This window comes from Fusarium proliferatum (genome assembly GCF_900067095.1).
Source record: "Fusarium proliferatum ET1 genome assembly, contig: FPRO_scaffold001, whole genome shotgun sequence".
Classification (NCBI taxonomy): domain Eukaryota; kingdom Fungi; phylum Ascomycota; class Sordariomycetes; order Hypocreales; family Nectriaceae; genus Fusarium; species Fusarium proliferatum.
The window spans coordinates 3,538,707-3,551,754 of NW_022194790.1; the positions used below are offsets into that span (position 1 = coordinate 3,538,707).

The 13,048-nt window shown below is 47.8% G+C and overlaps 5 protein-coding genes across 5 annotated transcripts; 2 read left to right on the forward strand and 3 right to left on the reverse strand.

Moving 5' to 3' along the window:
* Positions 1-26: 26 nt before the first annotated feature.
* FPRO_00920 (uncharacterized protein) lies at positions 27-1,119 on the reverse strand (the record flags this gene model as incomplete). Its single annotated transcript, XM_031221081.1, has 3 exons — positions 27-912; positions 981-1,033; positions 1,087-1,119. The coding sequence occupies 3 exons, from the start codon at positions 1,117-1,119 to the stop codon at positions 27-29; spliced, it is 972 nt and encodes a 323-aa protein (XP_031075552.1).
* A 1,715-nt stretch (positions 1,120-2,834) lies between these two features.
* Positions 2,835-4,049, forward strand: FPRO_00919 (uncharacterized protein; the record flags this gene model as incomplete). The annotated part of the gene is made up of 1 exon (XM_031221092.1): positions 2,835-4,049. The coding sequence occupies one exon, from the start codon at positions 2,835-2,837 to the stop codon at positions 4,047-4,049; it is 1,215 nt and encodes a 404-aa protein (XP_031075553.1).
* A 649-nt stretch (positions 4,050-4,698) lies between these two features.
* On the reverse strand, positions 4,699-5,970 carry FPRO_00918 (uncharacterized protein; the record flags this gene model as incomplete). The annotated part of the gene is made up of 1 exon (XM_031221103.1): positions 4,699-5,970. One exon carries the CDS (start codon positions 5,968-5,970, stop codon positions 4,699-4,701), a length of 1,272 nt encoding a protein of 423 aa, XP_031075554.1.
* A 1,225-nt stretch (positions 5,971-7,195) lies between these two features.
* Positions 7,196-8,876, forward strand: FPRO_00917 (uncharacterized protein; the record flags this gene model as incomplete). The annotated part of the gene is made up of 2 exons (XM_031221114.1): positions 7,196-7,820; positions 7,882-8,876. The coding sequence occupies 2 exons, from the start codon at positions 7,196-7,198 to the stop codon at positions 8,874-8,876; spliced, it is 1,620 nt and encodes a 539-aa protein (XP_031075555.1).
* A 171-nt stretch (positions 8,877-9,047) lies between these two features.
* FPRO_00916 (uncharacterized protein) lies at positions 9,048-12,909 on the reverse strand (the record flags this gene model as incomplete). The annotated part of the gene is made up of 10 exons (XM_031221126.1): positions 9,048-9,180; positions 9,235-9,343; positions 9,396-9,563; positions 9,626-9,694; positions 9,753-10,608; positions 10,658-11,119; positions 11,170-11,897; positions 11,947-12,117; positions 12,161-12,464; positions 12,514-12,909. The coding sequence occupies 10 exons, from the start codon at positions 12,907-12,909 to the stop codon at positions 9,048-9,050; spliced, it is 3,396 nt and encodes a 1,131-aa protein (XP_031075556.1).
* Between the last annotated feature and the right edge of the window lie 139 nt (positions 12,910-13,048).

The following is a 13,048-nucleotide window of genomic DNA, read 5'->3' on the forward strand; positions in this document are numbered from 1 at the left end:
ACGAATCTATCAAGTCTTGTTATAGTCTATAATTCATTGGGGATGGTCTCCTTACTGCCCGAATCCCAATCGAGCATCAAATTCAAGCTCTGTTCATATGTCCAGAGAGTGACAGCGCTCGCAGGGGCTGATTTGAGAAGACTGATAGTCAGGCCCTTGTACAACCCGCGGAAACCTTCTGTGCGTAATATCGTTAAAAGTGCGCTCCGTGCCGTGGCGTACTCGGGAATGTTTTGGTAGATGTATTGCTGCCGCGCTGGCCCCTGCACCTGAATACGCTTTCGTACAAGATCGAGAGGGAATACAGCTGTTTTGGATAAAATGCTGGCACACATGCCAGCAGTAGCATCTCCGCTGCCCCATGGCATGTGCAATCCCTCTAGAGACGTTCTAAGGGATTCATAAGTGACGAAAAAGATGCCCATGAAGGGTATGATTTGGCCTAGTCCAGGCCCAATGCCTCTAAAAAAGCCGCGCCAACCCTCATCGCGTTTTATATCCCAGACGGCACTGCGCAGCGATTGGTAAACACGGTGTCGGCCCTGAGCTGCGAATCGTGTTCTTAACAAATCGAGAGGATATGTGACGGTGGTGGCAGCAGCACCAGAGGCAGCACCAGCAATAAAACTTTCGGCAGCATCGGGCAACCTTGAGGGAAATGCCGTTCGGAGGAACAGGGTCGCCGAGCGGTATGTTGTGAATTGTACGGCACCATAGCATACATACATAAGCTCTGCAGGAACATTACCCTTCCACAGGCCTGTCAAACCTTCATGCTTGAGGATGTGTTTCAGGGTCGCGAATGCTCCTCGATAAGCCGGTGCGTCGCGCAAAGCTGCTACGGGATCGGACAGAGAATGAGGCTGGAGTTGGAGACGGATCTTGACGACATCGAGGGGAGCAACAACGAATCTAGAGATCAGTTAATATCAGTACTGGCTATCATTGTTCGAAGAGGGCAGGAGATAAAGGAAACTCACCTAGAAACCAAACCTGCTACTGCTCCCGCAGCTATGACTTGGACCCTCGAGCCCTAGTTCCCATTGTCAGCCAGCTGCTCGAAGTATTTCAGAACCAGCACCTTACCTCATCCTTGAGGCGCCCTTCTTTGTGCGACATGCATTCAACCACAGCCCTGAAGGACCACAGGCAGAAGAGATGCTTTGTATCTCGAACGCGCTTTGCTAAAGCCTAGCCGAGAGATTGTAGCTCAAGAATGCGGAAATCGACGGTGTTGATGGTGTTGATGATGTGTCGGTTGAGCGCAAAGCGAAGTCGTTCAAGGTTGATGAGCCAAGTTTGCTGATAAGGTAAAATGATGCAACGTTGACGGAGATAGATGCCCGTGGCAGGATTAGTAGATGAATATGGGCTGCGCTTTTGCAAATTGTCGCCAATTTTGTGATTCAAACATTCTAATGGAACCTGTTTGAATCGATAATGCTCTAGAGTTTTCTTCCAGGAGCGTATTGGTCAAGTTGTGATTCTAGGTATGTAGGTATCACGGGAAATGAAATCCGTGCTCAGATTGGCTAAAATTTATCCTTGATCATCTTCAAGCTCACGATGGGTTTTTTTTTTTGGTGACGGCATGATTTCCTAATGTCGATTGCGGTTTGCGACGGTTGTTAACGGTAGAGACAACGCCATCGTTATGCGCGGGATTCCATCGTTGGATCAATGTCTTCTGATACTGCTGAAGGGGATACGAGATATTCCTCTAGCAGAAACTAAATCCGAGATGGATTGAATGAACAATCTACAATAGTACCAACCAGCCTCGGGGTCTCTTGTACCGATGGACGAGGATTTCATCAACCGAGCCGATGGAGATCTGCCCGGAACAATGAACAATAGCCTCAAGGGTCTGGGCCAGGTTCCACAGCTTAGGCCGCTGGAACTAACCAAACAGAAGTTCGACAATGTCACCCTGACGTTCTATGTGTTCATACTAGTATATGCATAAGGCTCAGGGTCAAATAAAGCGCATAAAGCGCATAAAGCATCAACTTGATGAGCTATGAGCATGGAAGAAATCGCTGCGAGGACCAATAGGTCAATCATGACTGTAACAACGTTAAATAATTCTACTAAGCTCGGAGTAAAACGTGGGGTTCCCGTCTCCACACCACATACTGCTACCAAGGATGGAAAGAAAACTCGGGGCCTCAATCCTCATTGACAAAAGGACTTAGGTATGTTAGCATAAGTTTAGGGTGCGTTTTGCTGAGTTTATTTTGACACCCCACTTCGAAGTCTGATGTTTTCTTGCTCCCCTAGGTAGGGGCAAAGAAAAAAGAACCTCTGGAGGAATCCTGGGCGCCTACCTAGTCTCCATTGCTCCGGCCGAGAGGCTGCTCCCCAAGCTGCTGCTCCGATGCCGTCATTGGCTAAGGGCATTTGAGACTGCGACCCCAGAACAAAGCTTGGAGACATCCGAGACCTCTCTCGGACAGGAGCACGCATGGGTATGGCACGTCACTTGCCTCTTTGATACCTCGTGCCGCACCGCCGACAACTCTTGCCGGAGGCACATGCTCCTCCGGCTCTTATATTTCACCAATCCCTCCCACTTTAATCTCACTTCTTCCCATGCAACCAGATTTTCAGAAAGGCTATTTTAATATCCTTCGTCTCACAGCGCTTAATCCTGTCCTCCATCTTTCCCTCGACCAACGAGACTATTCCAGTCACACATAAAATTCCATCCTTTACACAGTCCTCCCACGATACCCTCAACTCGGTCGATCTCGCATACATCTATTACCGTGTACTCTGTAGAACGCGACCACAAAAACGGCACCTTGTCCAGCCTTGCGGCGCTCAATCTGACAATGACCACCACGCAGCTTCCTTCGCCAGACACAACACAGCTTCTTGCGCCGTTTCTGCCTGCTCTCCCACCATCTGCTATCTCTACGGAACCTGCGATTGGTATTCTACCACTTTTGTCCCCCATACTTCGCCAGCGAGTCAAGCTTCTATCTACATCAAGTACCGAACCATGGATTCGACTTCTGTGTTACGACAAGGCAAAAATACCTGAGCTTATTCAGATCGCCCAAGGCGGTGGTCTTGAGCCACACCCGGTATCGGGTGAAGTCGAGGTCGACTGGGATTATGATGCAGAGATACGTTTTCGGCGGGTCGATGAGGAGACTCTGCAAGCTCTCGTTGCGCTCTCCACCCTGGGCTTGGCCTTCCAGTTGGTCTATTGCGTTGGGGACGTTGAGGGCGGAGGCGATGGCTGGAGAGTTGGCGAGGTCACTGTAGCAGACAAACCCTCGCCTTACTTGCAATTTGGGCGAGCATCTAGCATCGCAGAGGCCGAGAGACAGTTCAGGGAAACACAAGCGAAGAAGGTGACCAGCCAAGCCAAGGACGCCAACGGCCACGGCCATGGCAATAGCTTGCATATTCCTCATAGTGGCCACGAAGAAGAGGAAGAGGAGGACGATGATTACTGGGCACGGTACGATGCAACTCCATCCCGGACACCAGCGCAGAAACAGTCGCCTGCACCTCCTTCAAAATCTACTTCTCAAATCTGTGGTGTTCGTGCATCTTCGGCAGAAGACGCATATTTTGCTCAATATGATAGTGTTCAGCCTGCTATGGATAATCATGACCCAGATGAGGAAGAGGCTGCTGCGCAAATTGCTCCACCTCTTGGACTCGGACGTACCCAAGAATCTGCCGAAGCCACAGAGCTTAATGAGACACAGGGCGCATGGACATTGGCCGAGATCGAGAAGAGTGATTCAAGCCCGACACAAAACGGACACGATACCGAGCGTCACGCCGCTCTCCTTCACCCACGCCCAGCCTCAAGCGCCAGTTCCAACGGCTCAGAAACAGTTGCTAAGCTTGAGGCGTCTGCCGGCAAACAAACGCAAAATGAGTTCGGTGTCAAGCAGCATGTATCGCGCAGTATTCGAAGCCTGTTCATGCTTTCGCGTGCTTCAGGTATTGATCGCCAGGAGTTTGAGAGCCTTGTTCGTGCCGAGCTCGATATTCTGGGCATAGTTGAGGCCCAAGAACAAGTTTAAACACCTTTCCATCACAAATTTTCAGGTTTCCGCATAAATCAATTGAAACCCTTTCAGGCGGGGCTTTGCATCTATTCTACCCGGTATTTTAACTTGCATGTCAGGCGTTGGTTCTTAGGCATTTGGATGGCATCTTGAGCATTGTACAAGGTCTTCAGCTTTCTTATCTAACTTGGGCGGGACTTGGACATAGAGAATAGGTTGGACAGTATCTCATGAGAGAATCGCAGATGGTTCAATATGAAAGGTTCAATTAGCCAAGTCTGTGTGCATAGTGATGATGTCGGCGATGACTAGTCACCTCGTGCTCGACAGCCTCCTGTTCATCGCATATGTCACTCCCAAGGCATATCATGATAATATACGGTCTTTGATCTTAACAGGGCACAATCGTATCGTCAACGGATGCCGAAGTACTTCGCTGATTGGAAAGAGTAAGCTCCCGCCAGCAGGGAAATTGCTGTATAAAATCGCGCTGGCTACTCAGATATAAGCTTCCGAAGCACTAGCTCTCACTTGAACTTACAAAAACTTCACCTTATAGATCTTTCACAAGCAACGCCCCGGGCGCTTTTATTTTTTCCATTTTTGGCTCCGGTAGTTCAGCCCCTAATCAAGCTTCTGGGACTTTCTACGTTGTATGTTCTACCTATGCGATAACTAGATTTTCCAGCGCAATACGCGCTGTCTCGAGGACTTTGGTACAATTGCGCTCTGCTGGAGAACAAGCCTTAGTCGGGTAAATAACTCCACGAGCCGCTTCATGTGCGTGCCCAGCAGCATGAAGTGCGTCAAGAGCATCATGTCTCTTTTTGCTTCTCTCCTCAAGTTGCCCAACGACATCTTTGAGCCCAAGTTGCCGATAGGTCATCGCGCCTGGGATCTCCTGGTCCTTTTCATCTAACCCGTAGACGTCGAGGCGAAGGAGTCCCCTGATTGTCATTCTCCACATGTCAGGAGGCATGTCCTTGTTGTTGTAACTTTGATAAGTCGTGCAGCCCTTGGGCGTACCCCCAATGCAACCCCAGAGGCCGCCGATTTCTTTGAATGAGAACCAAAAGGTGCGTCCTTGCCGCTTGGCGAGCGCAGTCTCTTCATCTATCATTTCTAGAATCCTTGCGTAGGCGTTGCATGCAGATGGAACCAGAGCACCAAGAAGCATGAGGTTTTGGAAAGATTGTATGGGAGGAGGCTTAGTGGGTTCGTCATGCAGAGATGCAGAACAGACATTACATTTGATAACGTCGTGAGCGACCTTGGACGCATTCCGTGCGACTTTCATGGCTGGTATAACCTCAGCCGGCAGATTTCCAAGAGACTCGAGGGCTAAATAAAGTGATGACAGACACCCGCAAGACACTGTTGGGACAGATCGCATAGATGGAGTCGGTGTTCTAATCACACTCTCTGAGGATTCAACAGAGGCACCATTTTCGCTAGAGTCAGGTGGTGTCGGTGTGTTGGAGTTCTGTTGTAATCCTGGGTTTGGGGATTCAATCTGATCTGCTAAGTACTGCTGCAGTGTACTGCTGAGATCCATCGAAATTGTTTCTTGCGGGGCGTCTGTCTTGCCAAAATTGATACTACCAAGGAGGTCGGCACCGCTCAGATCCAATGTAGGCAATGTCACATTGTCTACGAGCAAGCCTTGGGGTTCCACGATCTGCGGGTTGAAAGAAAACGTGTCATGGCTAGCTTGCAAGCCCCATGTATTGGCGTTCGCATTAGCTGGATCGTCCAGGAAGTTGAGATCTAGAAGCAAATCTCCGGTTGTTTGCGTCTGATTCAGGTACTGATAGGACAGATTATCATCCGACTGGAGAAATAGAAGGGCTTCCTCTGGCGGCTGGGAAATGGTCGGTGCTGGTAGAGTAGCCTCGTCATCCACATCCACATGCCGCCTCTTTCGGGGACGGCCCATTTGCTTCTGCGGAGAATAAAAGCATGTTATTCCCTCCTTTGTACACCGAGAACAGCCATCGGGTTCTTTGGAGCATGCGAGTTTTCGGGATCCTGATGACTGATAAGTCTCCGACTCGGACACATGATGAGACACTCACGGCATTCGTCGCACGCCCTATGCTTTGTAACTCCATCGCCTGCTGCAGTGGAAGCCATTCTTCGTTGCAAGGACAATTTCCGATATGGTATCTAAGCGGAGTCTCACTGCATGCAACAATATATGATATAGCAACAGATTGTGATATCCAGAAGTCGCAGTCAGCGTGAGTCTTGGCTTACCCAACCTACTAACCTAACCACGAATCTGACTAATGTTGAGACACCACCCTCGTTAGGTAGCTACCTACAAACTACCCAATCCGCCAATTTGATCTCCCACTCCAGAGATCGACAATGCATATGGTTATAAGTGGGCTATCGTGGATTCTGAGCCCCTAATAAACCTGCCAAAAATCACTGGCCTTATTAGTGACCAGATGACTCTCAATGACCACCACTGGTCGTAAGTGCAAGTTAACAAGCCTTCAATCGGCAATTAACGGCTCAGCTATCACCAATAATAAATATAGAAGCTATTGGTCAAGTAAGTGACTATAAGTGTCTCTTGTGTTCTCGGCATTGGATTCTCGAGACTGGAGCAACATGAGCCTCTGTCTAACGTCAGCAAGGACACGTCAACTCAGCAAAAAGCAATTCTATTGCCCGCTGAAAGAGACACGGCTACACAAATCAGGCTTCTGCGCCCCTCGACTATTACAATATGACCTAGTTTTTGAGGCACCGTTCACGGGTCTATGGAGATAGCTCTTACTTTTGGCCCAGAAAAAAGACTTCCCCACAGTCTCATCACCGCCAAAATACTATTTGGGTACAATCCATGACCCTTTGATTGGTGCCACCTGTTTCTGTACCATGAAGAAGCGATAACTCCTGAGGTACAATTACACCTAAGCAAGGTTTCGTTTCTTTCTTCTAATCCAGAGACTTGTTCGGTACGAATTCTTTGCTGCATTGCTTGCCTGTTGCTACTTTGTTCCCGCCTCGTAGAAATTGTCAACCAGCTTGCGTCATGATAGAGTCGTAGACGCCAATACAACCCTACGAGAAGCAAGCTTGCCGAAAAGTCCTGCAACTGGGAGCAATCAGATTTTGCCCCTGCATAACCCTCCGAAGTTGTCGGCGCAATGACAGTCACTCCTATGGCCAATCTTGGCAATATCGCCCGCGCCGAGTACAAGGCGCTGTTCGATACTGAAGTTGCCAAAGGGATCAGAGAACCCCTTGTTCTTCCTTTCTGTCTTTTCGGTCCTTTCGTTTTGCCTATGGTCTATTTGGCAATTCCACATCGAAACCGGCCATGGCTTTACCACGCACGATGGCTTGTCGTCACTTTTGTCGTTGCGTTCGATGCTTATATGATTCGGCATATGTCTAGCTACAACGTCGCCCCAGCATATGCGTCAGGTCTCATGGGCGGATGGGGTATTTTGATGACTCTGAATCTTTTGGTTTGGACCGATCCGCAACTCGACTATGCCAGAGTTGTCAAGATTGGCAAGGGCAACAAGTCGCAAGCATCTACAAAACAGCTGCCCATCAATGTTGCCAATGTCTCCAACCAAGAACGCGTGATTCGACAGAGAAAGCCTTGCCACGAAGACATTGCACTTTCAGGGAAAGCCGAAACCCATGCCAAGAATGGGAGCTCCAAAGATGTGGTTTACGCCTGGCAGAGATTTCCTGAAAACGGATCGTTCGGTGAACGGCTTAACTGGACCTTTGACCTTGCTACAAACTTTAGGGAAATCGGTAGGTTTGAAACGACTATCTAGCACTTACAAGGAGGTTCCCGGCTAAGCTTTTTCTCCAGGCTGGAATTGTTCTATCTCTTCCGTACCAAGACCAGATATCCCAAGCAATATTCGTGATGGGGATCGTGTATCCTTCGACAACATGCCCATTGTGTCTAGAAGTGGCTATTATCGTAACTTGACCGAGAGGGAGTTCGTATGTAACCGTATTCACAGAGTCCTCTTCCTCACTTTTCTTTTGGACTTTTGCTCTGTTGCGATGGTCAAGGATCCCTACTGTGCCTACGGGCCCGATCAAGAACTTGAGCTCCCTTTGTTCCTCCGGCAGCTTCCTCCTTGGTTGCGCTTCATCTATCGCGAGCTCCTTTGCCTTGTTGGTATCTATGCTGCCATCGATGCCATTTTTAGCTTACATGACCTTTTTCAGTTCTATGTTTTCTCCTACTTTTATCCCATGCGAAGAGAGTTATGGCAGTACACCAACATCTTCGGTCCTATCTCGCAGGTGCTTGATAGAGGTCTTGCTGGTTGGTGGGGGGCGTTCTGGCATCAAACCTTTCGTCTTCAGTTTCTTGCGCCCGCAAAGTTCCTCGTTGACCATGGCTATCTTCAAAGGGGAACACTACGTGCTCAAATCGTTACCATGTGTCTATCTTTCATACAGTCCGGTTTACTTCACGCCGGTGGAAGTTTATCGTCCATGCCAACCACAAAACCCTGGAGAAGTCCGCTCTTCTTTGCCCTGCAACCTCCTGGCATTATCTTGCAGCTTATTCTGCTGCAGAATTTGGACAAACATTTCCCCAACTTCCCTCGAAGACTCCGCCAGGCATTCAACATGGTATTCACTCTGGGCTGGCTCTGTCTGACCGCGTTTTTCTTTACCGATGATATTTCATCTTCGGGTATTTGGCTTCTGGAACCTGTGCCGATTTCCCCCCTCCGCTGGCTTGGTTTGGGTCACCCAGACGATCATTGGTGGCGATGGAGAAGATATATGTTCCCAATCTGGCATTTGGACAAGTACTGGTGGAAAAGTGGTATACAACTTTGAAGCCAGCGCATCTCGAAAGAAATATTTTGACCAGACAGCCGACATATTCGGGAAATCAAGGGGTAAGTCGATTATAGTATATATTCTAGACTATTCTTCGTGCATAGAAGAGACAAAGTTACTAGAGATAGATCGTTTAACCATTTCAACTGAATTTACTATTCGCCTAGCTCATGAAACCCGCAGGAGCTCGTATTTCTGGCCCGAAGCAAGCCTATCAGCTTCATTACGAAGCCACTTCACAACAGGCTGATAGTTGGTCTGTTTTGCTGCCAATACCTTCTCAAAAGCAAGGCACGCATTTCTATCACTATTAGGATACTGCTAAGCAAGGAACGGCACAGCGATAAACACTTACAGAGCAACTTGCGATTTTCGCACGTCACAGATGTACTGGGGATATCTCATCACCCTAGATCTGCTAGTCAAGAGCAGAAAGGCAACGTCGATCACTTTAGCGATTGTTCCTTGAGAAGATCAGACATTAAAGCAGCCGCATTATGAGTTTGAGCAACTTACGGAGTATCATTTCACTACTCGGTTGCTGTGTCTTTCCGAGGCAACGCAAGTAAGCGTACATTTTACTCGCAGTCTCAACAAAAGTACTTCGAAGCGAGTTAAGAACGGTTCGGTTTGCATTATGGGATGTGTCATAAAACATCAGATGAGATTGAATCTTGAAAGCGTCTTTATGGTCATAGGAGCCTTGATTAGCAACTCTTTGGGTCCATGTGGTACAGGGGACTAACTTAGAACCTTTCGCTGAAAATTTTGGCCAGGTGTGCGGCCGAAGTCGACCGTGAGAGAAGCAGATACATCTTTCTAGGTGTAAGTACTGGTTTTGGATTGTCCTAGAAGCATGACTCTCGAGCGTACCAATATTTACATCTCTGTCTCTATCCTTGGTGATATCCAGTGTCTTGCAGTTTATAGTGGTTCCGCAGTAGGGGAATCCTTTCTCATGGTTAGACTTCTGCACGGGCTCACCATCAAATAGCATGTCAAAGTTGACCATGGTCTTGGTCGGGTTGACCGCAACGCCATACTCAGGAAACCCCACGTGCATAGCGTTGACAAACTTGATCGCCTTTTCCTGGTCTTGGGTGATTAGAAGAAAATCGTCAATGAGGCGTAACAGTAGGCAGTCTGGCGAACGAAGGAAGTTCAGATGTTTAACTTCAAGGTCAGCATAGAAATAATTGCATAAGAATGAAGATAACACAGAGCCTTGAGGGATTCCGATTTTCTGTCTGTAATATTTCTTTCCAATCTTGACGAGATTATGCTCGACATGTTGCCTGAGAAGATGCATCAGTTCTCCAATGTTATGAGTATTGCGTAAAGCGCTGCCCACAAAGACAGTATTTTTCTTGTTTTGAGCCAGGTTTTGCTCAAGCCGTATGATGAAATCTGGGTTTTCCTTCTCGCTCAAGGCTGTTGCATGCCATCGTCGGATAGCTTTGGACGAGGACTTGTCGTCAGCTACCACTGCTCGTTCCCCAGGCTTCACTTCTGCGTGTTTCATGATGGTATATTTCGACTGACTTGGCACGGACTTCATCAGATTGACAACTGCCTCTTGTGGGATGGTATCGAAAGCAGCCTTGACATCAGCCTTGACAAAGTACAATTTACCATATTCAGGGCCCAGAGATTGCTTGAATAGTTTCAGCCGGGAATAAATATCGCTGACGGAGAACATGGTTGAACCCAACTTGGACGGGTTGATCCTCTGGGTTTCGAGTCAGCTTCAACCTCGGAAGGTTTGTCACCTCACATACCTTCTCTAGCTTCAGCAACGAATGCACGGGACCCAAGATAGTGTTTATACTACGCCCAAGCTTGCTTGAAGATGCCCTGGTCATAACCCTGCGCCGGAGATTCATGATGGGGCGAAGTTTGTTACCTTTTGGAAGGAGTCGAACTTGGCTAAAGCCCAGCTTTCGGGAACGTAATACCTGCAGCGCATCATCCAACTTGACCTCTTCAAACATGTCTGCTCTAAGTTCCATCATAGCTGGCTCTGCTATATGTCTCCAAACTTCATGGCGAAAGTAGAAAACTTGATATCGATGAGTGTTAGACTCAGTAACATAAAAGGTGTTTCGGATCAGAGGGATCAAGAGAGAATCAAAAACGAAATAAATGAATTCATTAAAAATTTCCAGGCGCTTTGCAGTATCAGTTTTGCTTGGTCTTTGGTCGCTCAGAACTGGTGAGTGAAGCCAAGAGATTTTTGCCATCTGATAAATGATTAGCCATGGTCAAGCTTTCGCACTAAACGGACACTTACCTTCATATTTTGTATTATTTCATGTAGCGACATGGTTTCAAAGCGCCTGAGCCTGATGAAACGATCGACGCTTCGCATGATAGTGAACTTGTTGCGTTTCTGTACGGCATCATCCCCCCAGAAATCTCCGGGGATAATCTTGGACAAGACGGCTTGACAAAACGATGAGACCTGAGATGACGGGGTGGCTAGCTCTACCAGGGATTTATGATATGGAAGTGCTGGTGCTTGCGTGTTCAAGAGCCCTGGCTCGGATTGCTTCTGAGATGAAGCACACTTGTAGTATGAACCCGTCGTCGGGCGTTGTGATGAAAGAAACTTTCGAGGCGATATGAGACTCTTCTTGGTCCTCGGCTTCCTAGTTCGCGATGGCCTGTCAAAAGTGCAGGGGCAGTGGTGCTTCAAGAGCTCTATATATGAACACCGGCCGTGGAGAACTTGCAAGCGTTTCACAAGTTCTTCAGTATATCCACGAAGCCTCTTGGGTATTTTTGGCGTTTGCGACCCGGTGTCTCCTGCTTTTGTTTGAAAATAGGGAGCAATCTCTTCTTCTCTCAACGTATAGTCTTGAAACTTCTGCGAGGTTATCGTGGGGTCGACCTGAGAAGTAAAGACGTTGTGAAGTCTGAATTGCCGAGGAAATATGTACATCATCACCTTGATTGTACCTTGGCGCTGGATCTCTAGGTCGTTGGACATGGGAGCGTTCTTGTACCGATTCAGCACGTCTGAAAACCATTAATAATATTTCTGATTGGATGTGCTTTCTGCACTTACGAATGTGCTTATAGCCGGGCTGAACGTGTCCTTGTGCCGTGAGGGATGGCTTAGCATAGAACATTCTGCTTCTCACTAGAGTTATGTCTATAGGTTTGCGTGCTTCGCTTTTAGATCCTTCAGCCATTGACAGACTGCCTCCATGAAGGTCAAGCTCTGCAAGTGGCACACCTAAACTGGTCAGATGTGTACTTTTAGTGTTTTGCTGTCTTACCTGTCAGTTGATAATAATTGTTGAAACCTGCTTCAACCTCTAAATATATAGAGGCGTCAACAAGGAGATTGATCATGATTTTCTCTCCAGCTCTGCCAAGAAGGGCCAATAATTGTGGCCAAGGGTTTTCCCTCAGCGCCTCAACGTTAGAGTTCGGAAAGAGGTTAAAGAGTCCAGGAATAGTTGTAGTTCCTTGGTCGCCTGGTCCGGCTGATTTCCTAAACCCGTCACACAACAAGTGCTTGGGTCGTCGTCCGACTTGAACCTCTCTAGAGAAGAGACGCCATACAACAAAATCTACGATCTATATGATTGTAAGCGACTTTTCATACAAATAAATATGCTATACTGACCTCATTTTGGGAGAATATTGATCCAGAAATCCCATCGGAAAGACTGACATAAGACTCGTCCTCTCTCTGTGAGAATGCTAGCCATTGCTCCCATCTCGTGTCATCGTTGTCGGCTTTTTGATGGGCAAAACAAACAAGTGACGTGTCTAGGAGTCGTGATAAAGTCTTCTCAATCTCTCTGGCATTGTTTGCTTCGCCGATGAATGCCACTTTCTTCCGTCGGAGTCGAGATCCATGAGGTAACTGGGAGAGGACATATTCTCTCAACGAGGTGACCCTGCTGTAATGACGTTCCAGAAGGTCGCGCCTCACGGGTATTCTCTCGAGTAGCTTGGCTCGCTTTTGGCGTTCCGACGCGACAATAGTCTCCAACTTTCGCTTTCTCTGGTTTTCCATACTTGTTCTGTATTTTTTTCCCCATTGAACGGTTGTCAAGCCGCTGTGTTTTCTGATGATCACTTGTGTAATTGTTCAAGCTAGCGTGGAATCCTATGAGCCACAGAGATTCGAACATTGATTTGATGCAATGTGGATG